Source organism: Callorhinus ursinus, unplaced genomic scaffold (assembly GCF_003265705.2).
Source record: "Callorhinus ursinus isolate GAN/ISIS: 27379988/994484 unplaced genomic scaffold, GSC_fseal_2.0 scaffold4, whole genome shotgun sequence".
Taxonomy (NCBI): domain Eukaryota; kingdom Metazoa; phylum Chordata; class Mammalia; order Carnivora; family Otariidae; genus Callorhinus; species Callorhinus ursinus.
The window spans coordinates 134,224,721-134,249,341 of NW_027397066.1; the positions used below are offsets into that span (position 1 = coordinate 134,224,721).

Genomic DNA, 24,621 nt, shown 5'->3' on the forward strand with positions numbered 1-24,621 from the left:
GTTTGAAGGAAAAGATAAGCCCAAGCTAGCCATAGTCTAGAAACTTTGAAGATGCCAAGAAATGGGTTGTAATCAAAGCTGGGGGCCAGAGGAATTGGGGAAAGAAGGGTAGAGACTACCAGGTTGTCAGGCAGCAGACGTAGTGGGAGAAGTAGTCTGTACGTTGGAAGTATAGTAAGAGGTTATGTCTATAACTGGCAAAGCACTTTCCATGGAAACTGCTGAACATTGAAATGCCATCAAAATTTAGGATTGGTTCATAGGCCCTTTTCATATTTATGGGTTATTCTTTCTCATTCTAAAGTAGGTTTGGTAGAGTTTAAATTTTGAGGCATATTTCCCTGTCACTTCAAATAGTAGTTGAAAGTGGCATTCAGTCCGACTGTATGGTCTCTATGGAGTTTGTAAAAGAAGCAAAATGGTCTACTCCCTGCTGTCACGTAATTTGATATCTGGTTGGGGAGTTGAGGCTGTTTTTATATGAAACATGAAAAAATTGCCTAGGTGTCATTAGATAATACAGTGTAAATTGATACAGCAAAGACCACAGAGAATGCAAATTCCCTTCCAAGATTAGTGATGTTTTAATGTATGTGGTAATCAAGAGTTGCTCTTAAGGAAGTGAATTTTGAGTTAAGTTTATGATTTAGATTTTTGGATAGTGGTTGCAAAGGAAGTCTGGACATAGTGAAGATCATGAGTGATGGCACAGAAATAGGATTGAAGGACCACAGTTCATACATAAGCAAAAGCTTGGGTGGAGGCACAAGAATAGGATCATTTATCTAGAACAGACATGCACTTCGGGGGGTGAACTAGTTGCAAAAGCATTGGCGATGGTGGCATTAATGAGAGGTCTAGTTTACAAAGCTGCATAAGTTGGTTGGAAAGGCTAGGATTGTTGGTAAGTTAGGTGTCACAAAACATTGATGAGAGGTTGGGAGAAATGCACACATCATTTATTTGTATCATGTCGGCTATGTCCATTTACAAGTAGCACTTCTCTTTCATTGATACCAAATGTATCCACAATTTAAAAATTAAAATTATGCTATGGTACTCTCAATAATCACATTTTAAGTTAGAGCTGGCAGCTATAATGAGGCTAAGTGGGGAAACAAGACATTTAACTAATCAGTTCTGAGAGGCTAAAATACTATTCTCATTATGATTCACATGACAAACAATGAGCTACTTGAGTTTAAAAATCACAGGCCTACTTCCTGCTTGCCAGTGCTGCATGATAAGTTAATTGACTGCTCTGAAACTTGCTAGTTTTTTCCAATAATAGAAGAGGGTGAAACAATGGAAATATTACCTGGTAGGGACTGAAAACACAACTAAATATTCCTTATTTCATATAAAGATCTGTAGAGGATTAGAAAAATCATATTCTTGAAAGTACAAATGTGTTATAAATCATATGATGACTTATTGGAGATGGGATATGGCTTTTAAGAAATAACTTACTGGGGGCGCCTGGGTGGCTCAGTCGTTAAGTGTCCGCCTTCAGCTCAGGTCATGATCCCGGGGTCCTGGGATCGAGCCCCGCATCGGGCTCCCTGCTCCGCGGGAAGCCTGCTTCTCCCTCTCCCATTCCCCCTGCTTGTGTTCCCTCTCTTGCTGTATTTCTCTCTGCCAAACAAATAAATAAAATCTTAAAAAAAAATAACTCACTGGTGAGTCATGTTATGGAACTTAAAATTGGACATGAAATGTATCCAAATGGTATGAAGGAAAGGTGAGGATCAGAATTCTGGAAATTGTACATTACAGGTAAGATTTACCTTCCGTTACTGGCCAAATCACAACAATGGTAGCATAGATTAAGCAAGGAAGAGAAATCATGCTTACTAAAGAAGGAATGGGAAAAGAAGAAAAGAAAAAGAAAAACTTTAACTCATTTTAAAACTGCCCTCATTGGGTTTTTAAAGTAATGTATTGGTTCTATATACCTTCCTTCTCACGTGAGGAAACATCAGTAACTTATAATAGGATCAAATGACATGATACGTAAGTTTTTCAGAAGTTTTCTTTATAGCCAGTATTACTAAAAGTTGTTTATTTCTTTAAAAGAAAAAATTGTCTCTCCCTCCTTCCCTCTCTTCTTTCCTTTCTTCTAAGAAACCATAAGATTTTATTTAATTCATATTTGGAATATTCTAAAGTTAATGGATGATAGAAGAATTAGTAAGGGCTAATAAGTTATAAGAACCACTTATCTCAGACATTGTCTCATACAGCCCATTACCACATTATTTTGCAGGAGCGGGTGATTGGGGTCTGTAGATGGCCAGTTAATGAAAATAGTTGGTTAGGCAGGGAATCATAGAAACATACTTTAAAAAACAAAACAGAACAAAAAAACAGAGAGAGACCTTGGGGAGGTGGTGGGCAGAAGCAGAGGGAGAAGGAGAATCTTAAGCAGGCTCCACGCTCAGCTTGGAGCCTGAGGTAGGGCTCCATCTCACGACCCTGAGATCATGACCTGAGCTGAAGTCAAGAGTCAAGACACCTAACCCACTGAGGCACCCAGGCACCCCAGAAACATACTTCTATTTTAACTTAAAAATGTTCAATTTGATCTATAAATATAAACACACACACACATAACCTTGTATATATAATTAGATTAAAATATACACATATATGCATGAATGTGTATGTATGTGTGTGTGTGTGTGTGTGTGTGTGTGTGTGTGTCAGGCTTATTGGACTTGACTATTTCCTGTCAGTCTTCTGTAGTTGTTTTGCCTACACCTAATCCAGTGACAGTTTTTTAAAAAACTGACATATCTTGGGGTGCCTGGGTGGTGCAGTTGGTTAAGCATATGATTCTTGGTTTTGGTGGAGGTCATGATCTCGGGGTCATGAGAGCATGCCCTGAGTAGGACTCATGCTCAGTGTGGAGTCTGCTTGGGATTCTCTCTCCTTCTGCCCCCCTCACTACGCTTGCACTCTCTCTCTCTCAAATACATAAATTGTTAAAAAAACAAAACAAAACTGACATACTTTATTGAGATTGCACAAGCATTCTATTTCATAGATTCATTAAGTTAAACAGATAGTTACCAAGAATCAGTGATAAATGTATTGTTCTTTTAAAATGTTAGCCTGTTAAACCTAATCACTACAAGGGATAGTGTCCTAACAACTTCGTATCTTAGGAGAATTGTTTACCAAAAGGGTTATCAAAAGTGATGAGCATAATGACTAGAACTGATTTCTAGCACCAAACAGTACCCTAGGCTATTAGTTATATCCTTTTAACGGAGTCTTCAACTTGATGCTTAATTAATATCAATGAGTCCTATCGACCTCTGTCCTAAATTGCTTGTCTTCAGTTAAATATGCGTATCCTTCTATCTTATTCATTCTAAAATAGCATTGAGTTGCCTCTGTGTGCCTACCCAGAATATAGTGTTGAAACACCAGGATCCTGCCTGTGTGTCACCAAAGCCAAGAGATAAAAAGTGTTTGAGAAGGTCAGCTTGTCGGGTGCTGCAAGGAGATTCAGCAAGGTGAGAATAGAGATGTGACCTTTGGATTTAGCCACTGGCATGTCATAGGTGACTTGAGTGAACCAGTCACAGTGAAGTAAGTGGTGGAGCTGGTTGCGGGGGACGATGGGAAAATAAGAACTGGTGAAAGAAACTTCATTGTTACAGGAAATTTCATTGTGAAGAGGAGCAGGGAAATGGGGTGGGGGCTGGGAGTTGTTTGTGAGGTAAAGAGAGGTTTGTTTCTGTGAAACTAGAAGATGCTAGTATGTATTTGTATGTTGATAGAAAGGCTCCAGGAGAGAGGGGTAAATGGATGATACCAGAAAGAGGAGAGGTAATTGCAGAAGTGGATGAGACCCACAATGGGGAAGGTGTTAGCTTTGGAAGGAGTGAAAGAGCTTCACCTTCTTTGCAAGCTGATGATAAAAGCTATATAGGTCATTGGGTAGATTTGGGAGTTTGATAGTGGGTATTTAGGAGTTTTGACAAAAGAGAGAGAAGTTGTGAAACAAAGGGAGTGTTGAGTGCCCATTTGGTATTTGTGGTCATAGGTGTGCGTGTGTGTGTGTGTGTGTGTGTGCGCGTGTGCATGTGTGCGTGTGTATGTCCTAGCTACTTTTGGCTGTGTAGGGGCAGGCATGGAGAAGGTGGGTAGTTGGGTGTCACTGGGGTTTGTGCTTTGTCAGTGCATACAGTAAAGGGAGAGATGGAAGCAGGAGTTAAGGGTGTATTTGGAACACGCATTCCTTACGTGGATTTGCTCCAGGTCCCTTGAACTCTAGATACCACACATGGAAAGCAACAAATTCCTACAAGTGTGCTTCACTTCTTGCTTTTTCTGTCTCTAATACTGGCTTTAATAAATAGTTTGTCACCTACTCTAGAAATTAATGTGAGTCTCAGTTTTGACCTCTCTTTTCTCCCCTGACAATTGTTTTTCCTTTTTTTAAGCAAACACTTCAGAGTTCGAAATGACAGTATCTATCAGATCAGCTGCCTCCATCCCCACTGGCGGTGGCTTGGTTCAGGTGTCACCTGCTCTATTAAAGTAGCTCCCCATATGCCTTCAGTATTTCTCCCATAGTGTCACCATATCATTGTTCAAAGCACTGAATTTTTCTCCTTGATCCTTCGCATAATGAGCTTAAATGACCATCAACTGCCAAACAGATAAAATCCAGACTTCTTAGTGATATGTTTAGGGCAGCTCAAAATGTCTCCAACCTACATTATTCCTTCTACCCTCTCCAGACACCCAAGCCGACCCTTGTGGTCTGAGCATACCTTTGCCAGGCTATTCTCGCTGTTGGAATGTCCATCTCATTGTGGCTACTGCACTCCCACTCCTCTTCATCTGCTGGTGAAAACAGCATGTTTTCTTCTCTGGGAGTCCTACCCTTGTATTCCTGTAGGGATTAATCATTCCCTATCCATACTCAACTGTAAGATTTTTTGAAGGGCATGGGCTGTGTTACTCATCTTTGCTTTCCCAGTGCCTAGCACATCGCAGCCCTTTCATAAATATTTGTTGAATCCTATTGGTTCAGGATTATATTTTTAACTTGCCCTTTAAAAAAGAGTTTAACAATATTATGCTAAGATCTTCCCTTTTAGAAATAACTTTTCAATAACCTATGGTGTATTGAAAGTCTGGATAGTATCGAGATGAAAAGTCTGAGAAAAGAAGGAGGCTGCAACACGATGGAAGGAGGGAGTCTGGCGATGCTCATGAGAGGTTGGTTCTGGCCAGTTTGTTCAGGAGTGTAGAAGGAGGGGGAGAAGGGCAAATGGTGTCTTGTTGAATATTTTGCTTACTCCATTAGTTACAATTAGTTTTGGTTATATAAAACAGTTGCATAAACACAGCAAGAACTACTTTTTTGGTCACGCAAAAGAACCCTAAAGGTAGATGGTCTGTGATGGTCTGGTGGCTCCACAATCTGAAAAGGTTACAGGCTTTCACTCTTCTTCTCTACTTGCTTACACATACCTGCCGATTTCAGCATCGGTTCATAGCGGAGGATGGTTGATGAATGCTAGCCGTCATATCTGCAGTAGGAACTAGAAGCAGGAGGAAAGGCAGGAAAACAAAAAAGTTAACTTCCATCCCCATCAGATTCCTTGAAACTTCATTTCTTTTTATATCATGTTGTCCAGAGGTACTTACATGGCCACTTCAGGTTACCCAGGAGTCTAACACAAGTAGTCTTTTATTTTGCTATGTAATGTGCCCACTAAAAATAATAATATAAAAATATCCTGAGGAGGAGGAGGAGGAGAGTGGATATTGGAATGGACCATCAGCAGTCTTCTGCTACATTTGCTTTTTAGTTTCCCCTCACATTCTCTTAGTTTGTTCATTATTTTTCGTTGCCAGATCATTCTTTTCCCTCAGCCCTAGGATCATACTCTTCTTCAGCTTATTCATGCTGCTTCAGGGCTTATATCATCTATAATTTCTACTTGTCGTATCTAGAGCTGACTTGAGTCCAGGTATTCCCATGACACACACATATAAGGTAAAGATGATATATTAAAGATTTTTGAGGAAATGCTGGATAGGGTTCCAAATAAGGCAAATAAAATTTAAGAAACAAACGTGAGTTCGGTTTGACCACAGCTGGTAATATTGAGGGAAGAGTTTAGTTTCACTTGATACAAATATATCCTGTGTGAAATTTGAAATAAGGTAGATGTCTAAATTAAAGGAATAGAGTAGACATGTAAGAGATACAATGGACTATATTAAAATGTTCCCCTTCAGGTATTAGTTGTACTTTCTGCTTCAAGATGAAGCATCTTCATTTTGGAAAGCTAACATGATTTTGAGCATTTTTTAGACCAACCCTACCCCTTTTTAAATCATATTCTGATGGGATACCTGATACACGAGCAAAACTATTCTCTAGAGAGGGAGTTTAGTTGCTGGATCAGGTTGGGAATTTGGTTGCTATAACTACAACTTCACAGATATAAGCACAGGCTTTCATAGTCCTTGGAAAATTGGCATTGGTAGTGTCTTAACAATGTAAGTAGCCTTAAAGAGAGGGACTCTGATGTTTTCGTTTGTAGTATAATTGATATGATATCCCAGGTCATCTGATGCTTGAAATCTTCTAGTCAGGGAATTTGTCATTTGTGATCCTTGGTGTAAATGAGTGTGTGAGAGTTCACCCTAGATGTCCTTCTATGTAGTGATGTTTGGAGTTCTGTTGCAAAAGTAAATATTTTATTTCATAAAGGTTTTAAAGTTTGATGTGTGTGTCAATGAAATACAATATTTTTCTCTGTAAAAAGCAGGATTTGCTTATCTATTGCTAAGTGTGATGGAACTCACGACCCCTATTTGTGTTATTTGGGGTGGGGGGGCTTGGTTTGGAGGAATGGGTGAATTACCATTTCACCTGTATGCATTCAAAGTGTCTTAAAATATGTATCAACTAAAAATTTTTTTTTAAAGAAGCATACTTTCAGTATTGGGAACACTTAACAGTAAATAGGAGTAAGAATGTTATTACTAAGAAAAAGATTGTGATATGAAACAAATTATACTTGGTAAAATTGGAATATATTTATTAAAATAAAGGTTTCTAATTAATCATAGTTCAGGGACCTTCTATTTCACTATGAGTTAAATTGTATATACGTACATATATGTATAAAAGGCAACAATCATATATTTGAATGTTAAAGAAAATGACTTTATATTAGGTACTGCACTTGATTTTTTCAGTGTACTGGAAATTGTTTAAACGTACCTCAAGAATTAAGATAGTTGAAATAAAGTAATAGCTTAGATGTGTATTGCCATCTTTATATTAGAATTTAAATAAATGTAATGTGTGCTTAAAAATTACCTTCTGTATTTATTACTGATGAGAATATTGAACTGTAAGTTGAAAATATGAAAAAATTTTTATTTCCTTAGGTGTTTCTTACTTTGCCACTTATCTATGGCTTTATAGAGGTTATGTGTTTTTTGCAATGAAATATAAAATATAATTTCTGGTATTGCATGTTCATATGTTATAGATCTATATAAATATTAAGTAACTGTATTTTCCTAGTTATACGTTCATCTAAATTTTTTCTAGTCCTACACTTCAAGATTATTTTTACTTTGTCTTTTATTGATGACTTATTCTGTTTTATAGCTATAAACTGCTTAGTTTATCAGCTTTAAGATAATGTTTATTTCTTAATTTAAACATTTTCAGATAATTTAAAATATTGAGGCAATGGTCAAAATCTGTCACTTCCCTATGTTTTATTTTTATTATTTTTTGCTTTATTAAGATGAATCTAAAAAACCATCAAATAAAATATACTTTAATTTTACAAGTAGGAAAACTTCATTCTAAATCATATATAATACACAATATATTTATATCTGTGCCTGTACATGTATTTTTATATATATATATATATATATCTCAGAGGTCTGCTGCTGCCAAGATGATTTATATAGTCTAAAGTAATGATTACTTGTTATTCAGAATCTTGAAACCGTTTCAGTTTACCACCTTGTCACCTGATCTGATTTTTTTTTTTAGATTTTATTTATTTATTTGAGAGAGAGAGAAAGAGATAGAGAGCACGAGAGGGAAGAGGGTCAGAGGGAGAAGCAGACTCCCTGCCGAGGAGGGAGCCCAATGTGGGACTCGATCCCGGGACTCCAGGATCATGACCTGAGCCGAAGGCAATCGCTTAACCAACTGAGCCACCTAGGCACCCACCTGATCTGATTTTTAACATATAATTTCAGAAACACAGAATGAAGAGTTATCTGTGAATAGGGTCTTCTAGGTTTTATAATCATTATCTAATTTAAGTGAACTTTTTTTGTTGAAGTATGATTGACATATATTAAGTGAACTATTTTTTAAAGATTTATTTATTTATCTGAGAGAGAGAGGGCCCAAGAGTGGGAGGGAGGGGGCAGAGGGAGAGGAAGAAAGAGAATCTCAGGCAAACTCCCTGCTGAGGGTGGAGCCGGAGGCAGGGATCTGTCTCAGTACCCTGAAATCATGATCTGAGCTGAAATCAAGAGTCCGAACACTTAACCAGCCGAGCCACCCAGGCGCCCTCATCTACATGTCAGTTCTTATATCAAGACCACATTGTCTTCAATTGTGTAGCTTTATAGTAGCTTTTGAAATCACGTAGTATAAATCCCCAACTTTGTTCTTTATCAAAATTGTTTTAGCTCTTTTATATCTTTACTTTTTCATATAAGTTTTAAAATCAGCTGGTCAGTGTCAAATGTTTGTTCAGATTTGATTAGATTTGAACTGAATCTATAGATCAGTTTGGGAAGATTTATTCTCAGCAATATCAAGCCATCCACACCATGAACATGGTATAGTTCATAATTTATTTACATCTTCTATTATTTCCCTTCTCATGGTTGAGTATCCTTTTGTAGTTTTTAGTGTACAGGCCATATGCATCCTTCATTAAATTTATTCCTAAGTGTTTTATTTTTGCTGATAAGTAGTAGGTTTTTACTACTTCGGTCTATAAGGGAAGATCTGAAACAGATTAATCAATATTGCCAGGATTGTCTACTTATTGGTAGAATTAGAACAAGTACTTATAAAACAAGGTAAAACAAAATAAATATGGTTTATGAGAGATGTCCACATTTTATTCAGATGAATTAAATTAGTTGACATTTTATTACCTGATATCTTTGTAAGAAATTACATATGGGTTTGAGTTTATGCTTTTCATTTCTTGTAAATGTGTTTTTTTAACCTCTAAGAATTTTACGAATATGATATTACTCAAGTGACTTGTGTTTTCGGGTCCTGTCTTACAAGGACATACCTACAATTTCAGCTTCGTTTATGGTATATGCCAGATTTTTGGGGAGCTTAGTGGCTAGATTTTGGTGCCATTCGTGTAAGCCTTTAAAGAATATCAGCTGCATGGTTGAGACTTTGCTTGATTTTTGAGAACCATTCAGTTTCTTCCTGGTGAAGGGCCAGTCTGAATCATTCATACGAATTCATCTACCATCTTTCTCGTTAACAAGTTACATAGATCTGTTTGGTTATTTCTTAGTGTAATTGTTTATTTTACCTGTTTAATGAATTTTACGAAAATTAGGTAATTTTTAAATAAGATGTTAGAGCTAAGCTTCTTTGTACGTGATGAGCTTTGCAGGATGAAATGGTGACCATTTAACAAAGGCATTTTGGGTAAGGCATGTGTCTATATGCTGAAGGGGAAAGCTGTTGTGGACCATGACGTTTATACAAACTGATCAGCTGCCATCTGTGTACAAAGCACTGTGATCAGCAGAGACCTGTTTGTGCCACTGTTTAGACTGATAGCAGCAGGTCAATTTAGCTGAGCTGTTCTGTAGCAGTTTGGTCACGAGGACATAGACACTACCAAAGTGTAGTCATCATCACACCACTGTCCTTTGCTGGTTTAGATTGTGGCAAGAGAGAAAAACTGCTTGCTCTCCACCCCAGTACAGCTGAGGTAAGATCCACCTTTTTTCTCTTGAAGGGATAAGCAAGACCAAAAGCAGCCTCTTTCAACTTTTCCCACATTGTTTTGATTTAAATGTATGCTAGTTTGTTCCATGATAATCCCTCAAGCGGGGTATACAATTCAGCCTCCCTTTGGTGGAGAGCAATGTGTGTAGTACAGCTTAGATAAATTCTAATAACAAAATTGCGCTGCTGAGCACATCTAAGCATTTGACCTTGAAGACTCCTAGGAGAGCAGACATTGCAGATTTCCCTACTTGCCCTTGACTTACAAGAGAGTAGATAATGAATTAATAGAAATTGATAAAGAGCGTCTGTCAGGCAGCCGCTGAGGTCATGAGGCTGGTATGCGGAAACAGTGCCCATACAACATGCGTAACACATAACTGCAGCCAGGAGGGGTGGGTGGGTCATCGAAGCAGGAAATTAGCCTTCAGAAGGAATGTTGGCTTTCTGCACAAGCTACAGCCGCATGGACTCACTGAGAGAAAACACACAGGGAAATGGGGAGTGCTCACTGCTGCAGAGAAAAGAGCTCCTATAGAAGGTGGCAGCGCTATTGCTGTTACTGGTGCTTCAAAGATATGAAGACAGTGCAGGTTAGATTTTTTTTATTTTTAAATGAATTAAAATGTTAATAGTACTAATAGCAAATGTTTAGTACTTTTCCCGTCGTTGAGTAGACAACAGGCTGCTGAGAAATGGACAGAGGAGAAGACACAGCTTATGAGGCCTTCGCTTGTAATTTTTTTCTTGTTGCTCTCTTTTAAGCAAAGGTTAAATGTTGAGATTTGCTGTGGAGCAGTCCGCCCCCGTTAATTTGTGCAGGGTGATGATTGTTAGAACTTTTCTAAATGAACCTCGAAAGAAATTTAGAGGCTCTTAAGTGTGTATGTAGTTTTCCAAATAGTTACTTCTGAAATATGAGCTTGTTAAAGGCCATGCTTTAGAAACAATTTGTAGTTTACACACACATGTAACTTGTATGTATACTTGGTGTGTATATGTTTTTGTTTTAAATAGCTGTTACCTTTTTTTTTTCCCTTTTGGTTAAACTAATGAGTGAGGGCAAAATATTTAAGAAGATTGAATGCATTTTTATGGTAAGTTTTTCAGTGCAGTTTAGTAACTACTTAGAAATAGGTATGAAAAATTGGTATCTTGGAGTATTACATTTTAAATCATTTTATAGATTGGGATTGCCCACCAGTATAATCTCAGTTTGATTGCTGTGTATTCCCTCGCTGGGTATAGCCTGACATGAATAAGTTTACATTCCAATACTGAGGAATTGCATTCCACTGAGTAGTTCTGACGTACAACAAGAATGTGGAGGCCCATACAAAGGGCAAGTTTAGGGACACTGTTAGAAGAAGCTTCTGTATTCAGCAACTGCCTTTCGTGGAAACTTACACTGGTGGAAAGTGCGCTTGACTCAACTTGGGTGGGGAAAATGTGGTCACAGCAAGTTAAGACAGGACGGCCTTACCAGAGTAAGATCCCTCAATACCCTGTCTGGTGTATTATTACCAAAGGTATTTATGAAAACTAGGTAAGCCTTTATATTTTCTATAATTTTTTTAAGATTTTATTTATTCATTTGATGGAGATAGATACAGCGAGAGAGGGAACACGAGCAGGGAGAGTGGGAGAGGGAGAAACAGGCTTCCCGTGGAGTGGGGAGCCCAATGTGGGGCTCGATCCTGGGACCCTGGGATCATGACCTGAGCCGAAGGCAGATACTTAACAACTGAGCCACCCGGGCGCCCCAAGCCTTTATATTTTCAACCATTTGTGCTTTCTGGTTGAGTCTTGAACTTGAAAGAAGGTTTATCAGGCTATTAAAATTTTCTCTATTTTACATTATGTAGAAGACGAATTACTTACAGTAATTTTTTGTCTGCGTATTTTTAGTACTATAAAGTCATTGCATTTTGCACCTGTAAAAGTACTGAAGTTAGCTTATTTCAATTTTAGAACAATTTGTAATTCTTAATTTTAAATTTGTTCTATACAGAAACTTAATGGGAATGAAAATTGGGATTGTTAAACTGTTTTGGGAGCAACCATTCATAAATTAGTTATACTTAGGGAACATGAGCATTTAGGAATAATCTGCTTGTTATGCTCTAAGTGGTCTTTTCCGTAATCATTTGTGTGAGCTTAACTTTTTTCTTTTTAATAGCTCAGAGAACCAATAGATTGACCAAAAGTGAACCTGCATCACTTTTAGTTGTCATCTTTAGTTATTTAATGTAAGATTATAAGGACATTCTGAAATTACATTGAGGTTAACAGTTGAAAGCCAAACTGTACAGTGTATTCATACAGAACAGTTTTAGAAGAATTTAAAATAGGCGGGAGTAATTAAATTTTCACACTGCGTAGAACCAGAAGACTATCAGCATTCTTAAAACACACAGAGCGTACTTCTTCCTATCTCCCTATCTCTTTCTTTCTGACTTCATGGCCTTTTGTGAAAGGCTGGTATCTAGTATAGAAAGGGCTAACAAGTTTTTAAATATTCAGGCCAAGTCTCATTGATAACTGTTACCCACATCTTTCTTGATTTTGAAAGTTATTATGCATTTGTATTCATATTTATGCATATACACAGAAGGACTGAAATTATCAGAAGACAGTTTTTAAAAATAACTTAATTCAAAGTTTAAAAATATGCTACGTGACTTTAAAGAATTAAGTTTAAACTTTAAAAATGTCATTGTTTATTGTGGTGTGTGGTATCATGAGTGCCATTTCAAAGAAGCAGATGTTCTACTAGTTGAAGTTCTGGCAGCAGCTGCCTGCAGAAGCTTAGTTTTTATAGATTGGACATTCAAATCTTTGACTATTCCAGGGTAACCCTCAAGCTCTTGATGGTCTTTTGTAATTTTGCTGAATTTGAATTGCTTTCTGAATTACAAGAGCTGATTTGTCTTTTTCTCACTCAACTAGGCAGTGAGTGAGCCTAGCCAGCCTCTGAGAACCTACCTTTTAACAAAGCTTTGCTCTCCATTGGTTGTTGGGTTTGTGCTTTTACGGGTAAATGTGATACACTGTAGCAATATTCCTGAGGAGGTCTGGTAATTATTCCTTATAAATGTCAAGCTTACCAAAGACTAGATTTCATGTTATGGAATGCGGAAGGCGGGGTATAGCAGAAAGCAAGAGAGAGGGTAAGGTCCTTGTAGGAGGACAGAATCCTGTTGTCATGGAATCTGATTGTCCTTTCAGGTATCTCATTTAACCGTCCCTCAGATAGGTTGGCTTAGTTTCTTCAATTGTGAAAGGAAAATTGAACTGGAGAGACAGTTCTTATGGGGAAAGTAGGAATGCATTGGTCATACATATTATAATCATTTGGGGGCCTTTTTCTAAATGTTTGAGGACCTTTGACTGTAGTAGCTTAGGTTATGGCATACTTTCAGCTGTGAAACTGAAGAAAAAAATGCCAAGAGGCCCTGTATGATATGATTTTCTAACTCGGAAGTTCTACACATCTATTTTGGTTTGAGATGCAACTGTAGGAAGCAAATATGACATTCTTTTTGTTAAACTCATGGCACTTACTATTCTGTCTGTATTTACAACTTCCTGTGTGCTCATCTTTTGTAGAAGATACGTACATTCTTACATACAACCTATGTAAGAATAGGGACTGTATTTAGTGAGCTCTGTATTGATAATAGAGTTTATATATAGACTCTGTTGTATGTGTCCAGCGAGTATTTGGAAGACGAATGGGAAGCCGAATTGTGGAGATGGGGCTAGCATGGCATTACCCTCTAATTTACGGCCAGGGATAAAATAAAAATGTAGTTAATGTTGGGTGAAAGAAAAATGTAGGTGTAATTGACTTTTCAAAAATATTTCAGTAATATTTGTTTACCTTTTCCCCATTTCTTACTGGTTCAACTTTTACCCACAACTTCTCTCACTTCATTGCTAATTAACGTAGAAAAGAGATTGGTTCAAGGCTTGTCAGTGGTATAATTCTGTCATCAAAGTGAACTCTTTCTTTGTCCCTAAGATTTGCTCTTATTTGGTCAAAGTGGTAGTGTTACCACTTTTTGTTATTCAGGCCCTGAATTTTTGCCAAGAAACTCAACCTCTTTATCCTTACATAAAATATGCCATTTTAATTATTTTTTAAAGTTTATTTACTTATTTTTTTAAGTTTATTTACTTATTTTTTAGTAATCTTTACACCCAATGTGAGGTTTGAACTCACTACCCTGAGATCAAGAGTCCCATGCTCTTCCTACTGAGCCAGCCAGGTACCCCTGCCATTTTAACTATTTAAACTGTATGATTCAGTGGCATTAATTACAATCACGCTTGTGCAAACATAACCGCTACCTGTTTCCAAAGTTTATGTTCCATGGCTCCAAACAGAAACTCTGTAACCATTAAGCATTCCTATAACCCCCAGTAATCTGTAGTCTACTTTCTGTCCTTATAAATTTGCCTGTTCTATATATTTCTTATAAGTAGAATCTTATATTTGTCATTTTGTGACTGGCTTACTGCGTTTAGCAGAATGCTTTCAAGGCTGATCCAGGCTGTAGCATGTATCAGAACTTCAGTCCTTTCTATGGTTCCCAATGTATGTATTTATCACATTTTGTTTAAATATTAATCTGTTGATGAACACCTGTGTTGTTTCCACCTTTTGGCTCTTGTGCATAATGCTGTAGTCAACTTTGATGTACAAATAATCTGTTTGAGTCCTTGTTTTCAGTACTATTGAGTATTTAGCTAGGAGTGGGATTGCTGGGTCATATGGTTACTCTGTATAGCTTTTTGATGAAGCACCAATCTGTTTTCTGCAGTGACTGCACCATTTTATACTCCCACCAGCAAAATAACAAGGGTTCCAAGTTCTCTATCCTCTTTAACACTTGCTATATATATATTTTTAATTATAACGATCTTAGTATCTCACATCTAGTATCAGGTGTGAAATGGTATCTCATTGTGGTTTTGATTTGCTTTTCTTTAATGACTCAGGATGTTGATTGGTTTTTCTTGTGTTTATTGGCCATTTGTGTACCTTTTTTGGAGAAAGGTCTATTCAAGTACTTGGCTCATTTTTTAATTAGGTGGTTTGTCTTTTTGTTGTTGAATTGTAGGAATTCTTTATATATTCTGAATATTAAACACTTCTCAGATGTATGATTTGCAAATATTTCCTCCCGTTCTGTGGATTTTCTTTTCAGCTTCTTGATAACGTCCTTTGATGCACGGAGGTTTTTAATTTTGAAGAAGTCCAATTTATCTATTTTTTCTTTTGCCGCTTGTGCTTTTAGTGTCATATCTAAAAATCTCATTTGCCAAACCATAAAACAGACTGAACTGTAGAGAACAAACTGAGGGGTGCTGGGGAGGAGGGGGGTGGGAGGGGGATGGTGAATGGGTTAAACAGGCAATGGGGATTAGGAGGGCACTTGTGATGAGCACTGATTGTTGTATGTAAGTGATGAATCACTAAATCCTACACCTGAAACTAATATTACACTGTATGTTAACTAAGTGGAATTTAATAAAAACTTGGAAGAGAAAACTGAAATAATCCATTACCAGATCCAGTGTCATGAAGATTTATCCCAGTTTTTTCCCTAAGAGTTTTGTGGTTTGGGCTTTTTTATTTAGGTCAGTGATCATTTTCAGTTAATATTTGTATGTGGTGAGAGGTGAGGGTCCAACTTCTTTTTTTTTTTTCCTTCAATATGGCAATACAGTTGTCCCAGCACATTGTTCTTTCCCCATTGACTGAATTTGACACCCTTGTCAAAATTTGGTTAGATTTGTGGGTTTATTTCTGGACTCTCAATTTTATTTCATTAATTTATACATCTGTCCTTATGCCTGTACCACACTGTTTTGATTACTATAGCTTTGAGGTAAGTTTTGAAATCAAAAGTGTGGGTCCTTCGACTTTGTTCAAGACTGTCTTGGCTAAGTAGGTCCCTTGGGATTTTATATGAATTTGAAGATTGGCTTTTCCATTTCTGCAAAAAAAGCTGTTGGGATTTTGATAGGGACTGCAGTGAATCTGTAGATTACTTTGTGTAGTCTCTTATAAGACTTAATAAAAAAATGCACTTGATAGGACTAATTGTCCATTTCTGAAGTGGCACCAAGGAATATTTGGAGCAGAGTATAGTCACATAGCTGGGAAATAATCCTTACCTATCTCTGACTTCCCTTTCTTCCTTCCCTCTCTCCCTCTCTCCTTTTCTCTCTCTCTCTTTCTCTTTCTCTGACTTCTTAAAACCCTTAAGGATTGTAGGTATGTTTAAGTTGCCCGCATTCTTATTTAATTTGTATCATTCACAAATTTTCTTAAATCATGATTTTAAAATCCTAAATGCTACTAAGTTTCAGCTGCTATTAATAAGACTGAAGAAGTGTTCTTTTAATTTGTGCCCCTGATCTTACAGAAAGCCCTTTGGAATTCCTTAATTTTTTTATTGGAAACTTTCAGTTCTGTGTTTTTCCCCTTAGGAACTTTTCTGGGGCAGTGCTATTTCATAGGTTTTGCATGGTTTTCTCTAAGAGTAGGTTTAGTCATTTTCATTTTTTATTACTTCCTGGTGTGTTTATCATTTTGAGATGTGTTTTGTGTATTATTTGTTCTTTATTATATGAGCAGCCTACTGTGCTAAGCTTTAAAGACTTCTAGTTTTCATTTATGTCTTTTGACTAAAATGTGAGAACCCCTTATTGTTTAATGTCATATTAAATGGTGTGTGCATTTGATCACTTTTCACATTGGATATTTCATTGTGTAGATTGGATCCTCTAATTACTGCTTTCTTGCACTCACATAAATCTTAGTGAAATGTGTCGTACTTTATTCTTACTGACTTTGTTTTGTGCTTTACTATCTAAACATCTATATGTCATTTGCAAACTTGAAGATTTCTCTCCATTTCTTTCTACTAAATCATCTAAAATATTTTAAAGAATTGATCTTAATATCACCTAGGGTAGATCTTATCTCTTATACATCTCTATCTGGTTTCCTTTTTTAATCTCTATACCTATTTTTCAGAACCGAGTTTTTAAAACAGTTAATAAAACTTGGCCCAAGATTTTAAAAAGCTTAGTAAATAATGATTATTTACTTACTTTTGTTTACATATTTGTTGTTTCAAAGAATCACATAGGAAAAGCAAAAGTATTTTGCGGACTTAGTGAATTTCTAGCTAACATTTTTCATTACTCTCCCTGTTCATTCCTACCTGATAGCTTCTGGCTTGTAAGCAAAGAGTAAGTCATCTTTGCTTTAGAGACAAGAGGCCTAGTCATTAGGCTTAGCATGTGCATTCATGACCTACTCTTTGTCTCTCTTGAGCCCACTCTTTACCTCTGGGTTCTTGGCTATGTTTGAAATAATAGATTTTTTGATAAATGAAATAATATATTCTCCTTTGCTAGACTGCGTTCTTTGTGCATTTGCCTTTTCTGCTCCATGTATTCAAAGAGTTACCTGAGGGACAGTATTATTTCTCCTACGGTTCACATATTTGTGTTGTTCAGTAGAACTTGACTCTTTTGTGGCTTCAAAGACAGTTTCATCAGATTCTAGTGGATCTCATTTCCCAAAAGACTCTCATGGAAGTATTTTTTAATAGCACAGTTTATAGGATGCAAACTTTTCATCTCCAAAGTAATAGTGTTAGTGCAAATAATATCTTCCTACCATAAAATTCTTTTGAGTCAATGGCTAATTTGTACAAGGATTTTCACCAGGATTTTCTCTTCGTAGTTCTAGTGTGCATATAGCTGTGTCAGAATAAATGTGCTTCAGTGTTGACCAACATAACATAATAAAATAAAATAAAATAAAATAAAATAAAATAAAATAAAATAAAATAAAAAAACTGCTTCAGTGTTAAGGTGGGAGCTATCACAGATAGAGCAAAGTTGCTGTATCTGAATTCACTAGTGAAAAATTTTCAGGAGAAATGGGCTAGTAATATGCACAACCACTTGAATTAAGAAGAAAAGTCTTAAGTTGAATACCATTTCCTTAAACTTATTTAGAATAAGTTGATTGGAAAATTTAGGAAGAGGCGCCTGGGTGGCTCAGTCAGTTAAGCATCTGCCTTCGGCTCAGGTCATGATCTCAGGGTCCTGGGATGGAGCCTCACATCGGGCTCCCTGCTCAGCGGGGAGTCTGCTTCTCCCTCTTCCTCTGCCCCTCCTCCTTGCTCATGCTCTCTCTCTCAAATAAATGAAAAATTTTTTAAAAGAAAATTTAGAAAAATTAAATAACACTTTTTAGGTGAAAGAAATGCTTAACCTAAGCAGGTTAAATAATAGAAGAAAATTTATATGCATTTTATAGTTTGCTATCCATTAGAATATTCTAAGTCTTCATCTAACTGGGAATAATTTAAAACAGCCTAACATAAAACACATTCGTACAGATTTTCTGATACTTACATTATCAGTTTGAAAACAATATTGGAATTTTCCAGAAAAATGTATGTCTGAAATTTAAGAAATTGAATGGTTCCTTGTCATTCGGTGTAAATAATGATTAAAGAGTTTCTCTTTCTCTACTGGTTGTTTTTGTTTTTCATTTTCATTTATTTAGAGAATTGGCCCAAATTTACAATTTATATTTCATAAATCTTTTTTTTTTCCTTCCTAGTTTTGGCAAGCGTTCTGCAGGAAGCTTTAGGCGTGGCTGTGAATGCATTGTTTTAGAGCCTTCTGAAATGATTGTGGTAAGAATACTTCTGTGAAGACTTTTTTCCCTAAAAAAAAAATTATAAAGTAAAGCCCTTTAACTAAGTTCTTATAATATATGTGTATTTATATATTTTATAACTTTAGATATATTTATTTCATAATTTTTATTAGGAATCTGAGTTTATAATCATTATATTGTAATTATTTATAAGATTCAGTGAAATGAAAAAGATAGAAGACTCAAAAGGGGCAAGTACATATATGTTATGTGCTTGAACTTAGTCAAATCAATCTATCATAATGGCATTTAATTGAAATTTGGGGGGAATATTTGAATTGCAGGACTTTATCTCTCCAAATATTAATTGGAATGAGTGAAATACTTCAGATGAGTCAAGGTGGTATGTATTCAGGCAACAGTTAACATAAGGAAATCAATTTCTGTTTTTTATCTATGTCCTATATCAGTATATTTTTTAAATCCTACAATTCGGGTAAAAAGAGAGATAAAGATTTCAACAGAGTGTCTAACCAGCATACTAGTCCCCCAACTTTCTGGCCTAATGTAGAAGATGGTGGATGTTTTTTATTCACATTTAGTAAAGTACTTGGTAGAAAGCTCTAAGTCTATTTTCAGAGAAGATTTAGGGTTTTTCCCTATGATGTAGGAGAGGAATTCATCAGAATGAAAACTTCCTTGTCAAAGCTAGTGAAAACCTTTGGTAAAATTTCACAAAATTTACTCTTCAGTGAGAAAGTAGCATAGTGGTGAGTAAAGATCGAGGACTGGAAAAATGTGGGTGGTTACATAGGAGCTTCCAGCACCAGGTCTTGAAAAGCATTTTAGATATATCCTAGAGATTTTGGCCTCTGTTAGTGCTATTTTGTGTTTCTCTGAGGGACTTTTGATCTTCAGAATTCTTTGAGGATTTTATACTTGCTGATATTATACAAACTCCTAAGTTTGCCAGTGTGAGAATAGTCTTAGAATCTTAGTATGCCTTGATTGTGAGTAATCACATTTTCATTATATAAGTTTGACGAGGATTGTCCTAACGTAACTTTTATTCTGGTTAGTCCATTCATCAGTTTCTAAAATGTTGAAAATGAGGATTTTTTTTTTTAAATAACACTATTTATAAGAAGAGAAACTGAATACAGATTGAAAGTAGGAAGAGAAACCCTTAGGTAATCTACCAAAGCCATTCTGCTAGCAGTCCTGTTTGAGTCATTTGGGATTTGGGGGTTTTTACAGCTTTACTCACATATATCAGGGTTAGGACAATGAGGCAGTTGCTTTCATAATGCGAGGCAATGTATCCTGTGAGTTCTTTCACTAATAAATCAGTACAAAGATTGCTGAAAATATCCTTCCCTTTGAAACTGCAGGAAATTCAAGAGTTACTCATATTGTCCTAAGTGGAACTGAAAATGCTTCTTCATAAAAGAAAAGTTACTCAAAACCAATTAGTTCCAGAGAAGTTCAGACACTTAGTCTGTCATGATAGTTTGTCCACAAATGTCTTTGCAAAATGAATGAATATGGACTTGTCTGTAAGTTTTATTCTGCATCTAATCTTAATATAGAATGTTGTGTTTGAAGACATAAATTTTTGGGGGGTTTTATTTCAGGTGGACTATATGGATGAAAATGAAGAATATTTTCAGCGTCAAGCTTCTCATCGACAATCTCGAAGGAGATTTAGGAAAATCAACCAGAAAGGTGAAAGACAAACAATCATTGACACTGTGGATCCTTATCCTGTGGGCAAACCACCTTTGCCTCGAGGCTATCATACGGTAAGTTATTAAAATATAATATTTTTAATCTTTAGTTTTTTATTGGGAATTTGAAGAGATGTGCATTTCCTATTTTAATTGAATAATTCCTTTCTGTGATATGTGCTGGAAATACATATAGTATGAATAGTTTTAAGGAGCATTGAGATAAGTTATCAAAAGACATTGTTTAGTCTTTTTATTTCTTAAAATGTCCTCTGAGGATTAGCTTTGTGAACAGTGATGCAGTTGTAACTGGGATATTTTAAGTTCTTACCTTAATCTAAAATTTGAACTTCCCCTGCTCCTACCCCAGTGATTGGCATCAGACTTACTTTTTATTTCAAAAGTAGATATATAAAAATTATGTTATTTTCATACTTTGCATACCACTGTGAGAATATTACCTGATAATTTTTTTTTGTTTTTAATATACTGAAGTGAAAACATAATTTGAAGTGATGCTTTTTAAAATCCCAATGTAAAGATGATCTGAAGTATTTCTGATAGGTTCAAAGATCCTCTTAAATGCTGTAGCCCACTTGATCATCATTTATTTCATAAATATTTGATGAAGTATTTTTATGTTTGCGGAAACAAGGCACCGATAATGAGTGATTTGTACAAGACCCCAATAAAGTCAGTTTTAGGACCTTATTTTCTTATTCCTTTCTTTCTGCTTAGCTGCATTATGCTCATTTCCCCTGAGAATATATTTGAGGATTTCTATTTTCAAAAAGAAAGTAACATTAGTTCTTATATATGTCATAATAGAGTCTAAGATGGCTTGTCTGCACATAAATACCGTTAAGTGAGTAGTCATTATATGTGAAATTAATTTTAAAATAAAAATAGGAAAAACATAAAAATAGGTAATTGACAGCTATTTTACATTTCTCATTTGTTTTGCTTACCTGCACTTTTCTTTCCTTTTGCAAATAAGTATAAATGCAAAATACATGGGAAAATATATAGACTTAAAATTATATACTCAATTTTTCGTAACTTTTAGTGATATGATACACTTTATACACACACTTCATATGTTTTATTTCTGAGAGCTCTTTGTGTGTGAATATTTAAGCAGTTTTGACCACCAGCTACCCGCCTACTCCTTTCACTACCCATGCACTATTTTAATTTAACATGAATTTTATAGTTGAATCATTTCATTGAGCTCCTTTGGAAAGGGTAGCTTTTTGCTCATCATAAAGAGGGCTTTGTTTGTCCTTTGGAGAGACTTAGTATAAAAAAAAACAACTATGAAAGGTTTTTTTGTTACCATTATCTGTAAAAGAAGGTAGTATTTTTAGTGTTGACAAAGCATCATGGAAGAAGGAAATTTGGATTAAAAATAGTTGTACATATTAATAGTTCCATATATTATTTTAGCCTGGTGCTGATATTGTTAATATTCTTTCTGCTCTGGAATTATTTTTCCAAATCAGATTCCATACTAAGATAGTGGGAGTGTGAATTACTTAAAATTTAGTGTTAAAGCTGATTGGTTTAATTTTATAGTCCTGTTTTTCACACTTAAGTTGGGGGAGTCCTATAACTGTTTTTCTCTTTAATTCCCATTTGTTCCCCCCTTTATGGAATATTTCACTTTCCCTACGTGACTTCCCTTTTTGGTTTGATTTTTAAAAAAATGTGCAGGGTTTTTATTATTATAAGATTACTTTTTTATTTTAATTTAATGGTTTTAATAAATATCTTACCTGGTCAATAGGTACTTTTATTAGGGAATATTCAGTGCTAGGAGGAAAAATTTAACTTGATTACTAATGGATCATGTACTAGCTTACTAATATGTGACATGTTGGTATTAATTTTACTGGGTGAGTTCAGATTGGCAGCAACATGGTCATAATTGAAAATATTGGATCCTGTTTTGTGTGTGCAAGGTGTGTTTTCATTATATTTATATAATATTTATTATTTCACCAAATATATGATTTTAACATAGAAAACAACAAGATTTTGTTTTGTATATATGGTGCCACAGGATAAAAAGGGTGAAATGAAGATTATTATTCTTCATTAGTCCTAAGTTATATTTACTTATTCTTAACAGAAATATTTCTCTTTGAAAGAACCCTAGTAGAGTGGGACTGAGGGTGAAAAGTTTATTTAGAAGATGCATGATCATACTTCACAGGTGATTTTAAATGATTTCAAGTGCATTTCAAGTGCATGGCTAAAAAACATAAAGAACATTATACATACAGCCAATTCTATATGGTCATTCTTAACCTAATTTTAACATTATCTTCGTTTTGGCAGATATACTATAGCATGTCTGATAATGTTCATCTTTTCCTTTCCTCTTTTATGGCACTCATTTCATTTTGGCTCAAAGGAATGCACTAAATCTCAGGTATTGTAATTTGTGTGTGGTCTCCTAATACTAACCTAAGTTTATTTGTGAATTTGCATTGTAACTAACGAGTTTATAATATTGATGTGTTTGGCTTGGTCTTGTTCTTTTGTATTTTGCCCTGATTCAGTAAAATCTCTTAAAACAAAAAATGGTTTAGGTGATGGCACAGTCTATTTGTGCGGATGTAGTGATGGATTGTCCATCTTGTCCACCTTAGGTCCACCTAAGTGCAACCTACTTATTTTATTTTATTTTTTTAAGAATGAGTGGAAGCACTGTTCTTAACTAACATGATTTGCAAGTAAAGAAATGAAGAGAAAAAGACAGGTAGACGTAATGGAAATTTAATTGCTTTTTATGCAAAAGCTTATGGGAAATCCACTAGAAATTTACATTTTAAATGATGCTGTAGGTAAAAGCTTTAAATTTCAGGAATTCCAGTATGAGAGCATTTTGGGAGACTACAAGTAAAATTTTAGTCAGATAGAGTAAAGGCTTAGTCAAAAAGGAAATGAGAGTTTAAAAACGCTTGTGTTTTCTTATTTGTACTTTATTTTTAACCAGAATTCATGCTTTATTTCATTCTATATTTTAATCAAAAAGCCTATAATAATACCTTTGCTCATTTCTTTCATGCCAACACATGACTAATTTATGATATTCAGTGTTACTCTTTTGAAACTGGGGGTCAGATTGGGGGTTATCAGGGAATTTGGAGTAAAGGAAGGAAAACTGATTTATCTCTGGAAAGGAATTGGTTAAGTAACTTAGTAAAATCTTATGGTTGTGTTTTCTTATTGCCCAGGAAAAAGATCATGTATAATTTAATTCACATTAGAGGAAGTCGACTGTCAATATAATATCTTTGGCTACTATAGTGACCTTGCCTGAAAGCATGAAATATTTTTATAGAGTTTCAAATTAAAATGAGGCAGTAACTTTATGTTCTATGCAAGAGAATGCATATTAAAATGCCACAGGTTGCTGCTATATTGTACTTGAGAAGCACTGCTACATTTTAAAATGATGTGGTAAATCTTAAACATTTTCATACCATTTGTAAATTTTATAAAATTTTGATGTAATTGTATACTTTTTAAAATTGCCCCAGTGTTTTGGGCTTTTATCTGGTAAAAGTATACTCTAAAAATATATAACTTTAATATTTTAAGAGATACATCAGTACATAATCTTTCTCTTCTTTAATAGGAAAAATTACTAGTTAGTCTAATTCACATTTAGAAGTAGGAATTGAATTGAAGATGTACACTGAGTTATGATATATACTTTATGTACACTTTTTAAAATTAGATGTGTCACAATAGTTTTAAACCGATTATAATCATTTTCTTCAGAAACGTGAGTACTCAAATAGTCCATGTGGAGTGTTTTCAAGACATTTTTTCAAGGCAAGTCTCTGAGGTTTGCAGAGAGAATAATCAGCATTTTAAAATGCAGTGAGAAGGGAATATTGGAGATGGCTTTCATGAACATTTTCCTACATTTTGATGCTTTGAGGTTGAGGCTGTATTTAAGATTGCCAGAAAAGAGGATGTGGCATGAATTTTCAGTCTTAAGGTAGATAATGAAAATAGAGGCAGGTAGTAGATAAGGTTCTTGGCAGAGGCTGAAAAATTTGGGGTCAGTCTCTTTAGACTTTGGACATGTTTATTTTGTCTCTGGGTTCAGAGTAGGATAGGGGAAAAAAGCTTTGTTTATTTTTACCCATGATTACAGACCCTGCCTG

The 24,621-nt window shown here is 35.4% G+C and overlaps 1 protein-coding gene across 13 annotated transcripts in view; it reads left to right on the top strand.

Moving 5' to 3' along the window:
- RAPGEF2 (Rap guanine nucleotide exchange factor 2) overlaps nucleotides 1–24,621 on the top strand; it is a 233,008-nt gene that overhangs the window by 101,018 nt on the left and 107,369 nt on the right. For 9 of the 13 annotated variants that reach the window (XM_073892442.1, XM_073892436.1, XM_073892439.1 and 6 more), the window contains exons 5-7: nucleotides 18,672–18,747; nucleotides 20,345–20,512; nucleotides 22,854–22,871. In XM_073892442.1, the coding sequence (XP_073748543.1) occupies nucleotides 18,672–18,747; nucleotides 20,345–20,512; nucleotides 22,854–22,871 (262 nt within the window). Of the gene's footprint in view, nucleotides 1–10,586; nucleotides 10,606–18,671; nucleotides 18,748–20,344; nucleotides 20,513–22,853; nucleotides 22,872–24,621 lie in introns of those variants that run through there. The other 4 variants (XM_073892437.1, XM_025874392.2, XM_025874396.2 and 1 more) reach the window with 2 other exon arrangements.